Below are 5,284 nucleotides of genomic sequence, written 5' to 3' on the forward strand. Positions count from 1 at the left end.
CAGATATATATTCATACAGATAAATATGTATCCAATAAATAATGATATAATTCGTATTCAGTGGCTGTTACAAAATATTGTTGTAACATTTAGTAATTTTATGCCACTTTGTATCTTTTTCTGTTGAAATTTGAAAGACGGCAATGGTGAAACCTGGCCACTGGCAAACTTTAAATTTAGATGGTAAGTTCAGTTGCCACTGGCAAACTTTAAATTTGAAAGACGGCAGTGGTGAAACCTGGCCACTGGCACACTTTAAATTAAACAAAACCTAACTTCTTAGTATGTTTTTCTTCTTTTGTGGACAGATACATTATCATCAGGGGCAGATCTGGGTTCAAATTTAGAAGGGGGTCAGGACCCCCTGACTCCCCTCCAGATCCACCAATGATCATCATGACAAAATGACATCATCATATCCCCATACTGTATGGGTGTAATTATAACATAATTTCTCTCTAAATGTTGTGGCAATTACTGACATAATAACAATATTCTCGGTGTTCACAAATGCTATAACATTTTGTGTTTGTTTGGCTATTCAATATTTGAAATACTTAAAGCCCCATTCCCGGCAAAATTTCACTAAAAACTGACCTTTTTTTAGAAAATATGCATTTGCATTACTCCAATTATTATAAATCATGGAAAAATATTGGCATGAATTTTAGTTTTACGCAAAAGAATAAAAAAAATGAGAAATACAGACTATTTCTCATAAAATATTACCATTTTCTCGACGAATTCATCGTTACTAGGCAAATTCAGAGGTTGTAGATCGCACCCACTGGAGTACTCTCGCTTTTATGTATACTTTATACAGTCAATAATGTGCACCCTCTCTAGTGAGATTAGTTTTTTTACTTCGCATCCCGCACAATGCGGTCGTTCGATTAGGCTAAGATATGTTTGTTTAAGTGTCAAAATCTCAGTCAGAATCAGTTTTTTAACAAATTTGAAATAATTCCTATGAAATATTATATTACACAAGTGTCATTACTAGCAACGGAAAATATCATGTCAGCCGTTTTTATGTGTGATAACAGAACTAAATCGAGGTAAGGCTACACCTAGCCTAGCAGTGTTGGATAGGCTAATGTTTTCGGCGCCTACGATATTTCTTCTCACGACCTATCGCAAAATCAAACATGAAAAATTCATCCGCATTTATTTTTTGTGTGGAACACAAAAAAAATAAAATTTCAGTCTTTTTTTACATTTTTTTCATTATTAGGAATGTCTAAATTCAGTTAAACTAGCAATTCCGTATTATATTTATAAATCTTATAACATTATACAAAAATTCGATTGAATTTGAATGGGGCTTTAAGTAAGGTGCTGTTAGGCCCATAGATGAGATTTCAGAATTAAACTTAATTCATCATTCATTTTTGACAGTCCGAGGTTAAACAAAAAAATATAAATTTATGTCTAAAACAATACAGGATGCCCTCTTCATGTTTAATGATATTATGTGCTGTAGGAATCATTTTTACAGAAATATCATAAAAAATATGGTAGAGTAGTGAAAAAAATCTGGAAAATGCCAAAAGCTAAAATTTTGGAAAAACTTCCGAGGGCAGTATAAACAAAGTATAAATCACATACTGTGTGTCAATGTAGTTCTGAAAAATTAATTGTACAAACTTTATCAAACTATAGATGGCGCTCTTCAACTGAACTTACCGTCTAAACCACTCTGTAACACAAAAATTAGCGCAATACTAAAAAGGTACTATAATATCTCTATGGTAAAAGTAGGTGTAATTGAAACTTGAAAGTAATGATAGAGACTATTATAGCAATTTTGAGAATTAACCTAAACTTCAGACGCAAAACAAAAGTAACTAAGAACAACTTGGAATAGGCCCCTAATAATAAATCGCGAAGGAATTTCCACCATTCACGCGCACCACAAGTTTTTTTACCAGGGTTTTTTATTACCTTTTTGCTTGCCACTACCTCTGTGATATTTAAGTTCGATTTAAATTCTGTATTGTACTGTATTTCCAAACTAAATTTATTAATATAAGCATCTATATTAGCATCATCAATTCCACAAATAATATGAATGCGAAACATTAGGCCTACGTGCAGAACACACAGACAACAAACCGGAGTCAACCCCGAGTTCGCTCGTAGGCCTACTTCTACTACTGTGACGTACGAGTACCACACACATAACTCTAATTCCAATCGGGTATTTGATACATTTAATGGACATCTGATGCACTTTTGCCGCTGATCCGAAGTTTAATTTCTAACCTTACATGTCTGAGTGTGAATGAATGAATCTATCAATCAACTGGCATAATATAACATTGTAATAAATAATACTCCATACTATCGAACTGTACTTACGTTAGTATCCTTATGTTTAGTAAATATGAGTGTGGCGGGTGGCGGCGTCCTTCTCTAAGAGTCTTTCAAATTCTTGCAGACAACTTTATTAGAAACTCAAATTTGTAAATATGATTATTATTTTTTATTTCCTGTATTTTTATGAAATCTGTATTTCATTCATTTTCGCAAAGACCACCAAAATAATCCCACAAAAATTATGAAATTAACCACATCAAAATGAGGATTGGACGAAGCAGGGTGGGATAAACCACTGTCATCCACAGCATTTGCTTCCCCATCCCCTCGAACCCCACCCACAAAAAAGAAAAATAAATAAATAAAATAAATAAAACAAGAAAGCGATCGTAGTTAACTGACAAAGTTAATCAGTAGTGGGTTTTAACAGGGAACAGTGTAATTTCACTGTTCCCTGGTTTTAGAATATTAATAGAAGTCTGGGGTTATCCTAGAAAGTAAATTTGAGGGGAAAAAAATGACAGACATAACTAATAATCACGAAAGGTTTCAGTAGAGACGAAATTATAGCCTGTTTAAAATGCCACTTATAAATATTTCAACCATATTTTTATGTTATATTTTATTATTGCCACTAATGTTTTTCACTGAGGTTCTTTATTAGGAGTTCTCTCAATTTTTGTCCTTTAGCATTCTAAGCATTCTTAATCAATTTTTTTTAAAGAAACAAATATTGATTTGATTCGAGCAACAATGAACTATTGCACGTCAGAATTACTTAGTTTTATATTTAAAAATTGAGTAGGCCTATTCATATAAAATCAACCTGATAACATGACTGGAATGATACACTCCATACTAATAAATACTAGACCAAGGTTTGCACTATATAATAGTATCTACCAAGGGCCTAGGCTAAAACTGTTTACAATATTTAATAAACAACACTTTGGAAAGATTTTGAACGCTGGCCTGAGTCGGTGCGCATGCACCATATTAAGCGCAAACGGAACTGCATGTTGTTAGGATTTAATTTAGAATGTAGAACAATGGACCTTGTCGGGGTGTCAATCAAATTTTACAGCTGACTAATCAGAACAAGGTGGCTAAAAACACGCTTTCCCCACAAACACGCGTGTTGTCCCACTAACGAACATGTTGTTCCACAAACGTACAATGTTTACGTACATCTACATTAGGCCTACATACATTGTGCTATCTAATAACAATATCCAAGGTCCTTTTAATATTGCTGTTGGATGAAATGTGAGCTGCGGTCCATTTTCAAAACTAGGACTAAACAATAAGTGCCTTAATTTCATCATACAGAACTAACACAAGAGCTCCTCCTGTACCACGGAATATATTGGACAGCGCACCCTTGAAGAAAGCCCTAGAGCCTTCCTGCTGAGCAATTTTCCTCCAGCAATCAATTGTGTTCTTGTACATGACATCCTTGCGACCAGACTGCATCATCATACGACGTCGAACAGTGTCGAATGGATAGGAGATGATACCTGAAGCTGTTGTCACGCATTGGGCAATCATCCATGAGAAGAAGATGTTAAGCTTGTAAGGAATTGCACCTTTTGCTGTGTCGTACAAGCCGAAGAATGCAGCACGGTAGATGATGATACCTTGTAATGAGGTAAAGAAACCTCTGTACAGTCCGAGGTACCCATCCGATCTGTATATTGATACAAGGCAGTTACCAAGACCTGTGAACTCACGTGCAGAGCCTTTACCAACATCAGCTGACAACCGCGTACGCGCGAAGTCCAAAGGATACACGAATATAGATGACGTTGCACCAGCAGCACCACCAGAAGCCAAGTTACCCAAGAAAAATTTTAAGAATTGTTTGTTCTTGTCTACGCCACCGAGGAAGATCTGTTTGTATTTATCTTTGAAGGCGAAGTTAAGTGCCTGCGTTGGAAAGTAACGAATGACATTTGTAAAGTTACCTCTCCATAGCGAGAAGAACCCTTGTTCTTTTGTTACTCGAGTAAAACAGTCTATGATGCCTTTATACTCTTTGTCGGCGGAGATTTGCTTCGAGGCTGCTTGAACCTGTTGAATAAATAATAAAAAAGGATAAAATCTTCAGTTTTTGAATAAAGTAAAATACACACACCTATGCATATGTTTCTCCGGTGTTAGAATCATGCAGACACATATGGAATAGATTACCATCGAAGATTTACAGAGATCCAATCATTGTTTCCAAAATATTGTGTTTTCTAGTGTTTTAATTGTCTTTGAATTTTTATATCATGCGCATCGTTTTGATCCAACTCTGCTGTAATTTTAGGGAGTACTTTTGAAATTTTCAAAAGCACTTGTTAGGTATTAGGCCTTAACCGTCTTAGTATGTAACTCAATCGTTCTGACAATTCGGCTTTAAGAACTACAGTTTGTCAACACGTCACATCACTTCTGGTTCCATTCGCAGATCGTGACTTCCATTCCCACTCCAATGAAATCCCATATGTAAAGTCGATGTAAATCGATAAAATGAGGTGTTAACTGGCAATTGCCGCAAACTCGTCAACGACATCGTCAACGAAATTGACTTTGATTAAAAGACTAAAACAAGAGTAAAAAAAAAACACAAAAACAAAAAAAACAAACAACTCAAGATTATAGCTAAGGATTGCTTTCCAATATAGGCCTACGGTACTTTCCCTGAGAAGACAATACCGATTTGGTGGAGGTATTATCGATTCAACGCAAGTGATCCACAGTGGCGTAACAATGTGGCTAGGGACCCGTCTATCTGAAACTGGGGCTCTTTTTGGGCAGTCACCAGTTCTGTGATATGCTCGTTTTCAAATCATGTTTGGCATCGTATTCCAAATATTTTTTAACTGGTCCTTTTTGGGCAGTTACCAATTCCGTTTATGTGCTCGGCCCTATGTGTATATGTGTATGTATATGTATATATATATATATATAGGCCTATAAT

At 35.4% G+C, this 5,284-nt stretch overlaps 2 protein-coding genes across 2 annotated transcripts in view; both read right to left on the reverse strand.

Annotated features, from left to right (window-relative positions):
• Nucleotides 1-3,615: 3,615 nt before the first annotated feature.
• Nucleotides 3,616-5,284, reverse strand: part of LOC117117140 (ADP/ATP translocase 1-like) — a 3,615-nt gene continuing 1,946 nt past the window's right edge. The window contains exon 2 of the mRNA XM_033261347.1: nt 3,616-4,389. Within this exon, the coding sequence (XP_033117238.1) occupies nt 3,616-4,389 (774 nt within the window). The remainder of the gene's footprint in view (nt 4,390-5,284) is intronic.
• LOC117117242 (RNA pseudouridylate synthase domain-containing protein 2-like) overlaps nt 4,252-5,284 on the reverse strand; it is a 23,064-nt gene continuing 22,031 nt past the window's right edge. Inside the window, exon 12 of the mRNA XM_033261492.1 lies at nt 4,252-4,389. The gene's annotated coding sequence lies outside the window, so the exon portion shown is untranslated. The remainder of the gene's footprint in view (nt 4,390-5,284) is intronic.

Source organism: Anneissia japonica, unplaced genomic scaffold, assembly GCF_011630105.1.
Source record: "Anneissia japonica isolate Jap-2015-1 unplaced genomic scaffold, ASM1163010v1 scaffold287835_len3118868_cov185, whole genome shotgun sequence".
NCBI lineage: Eukaryota > Metazoa > Echinodermata > Crinoidea > Comatulida > Comatulidae > Anneissia > Anneissia japonica.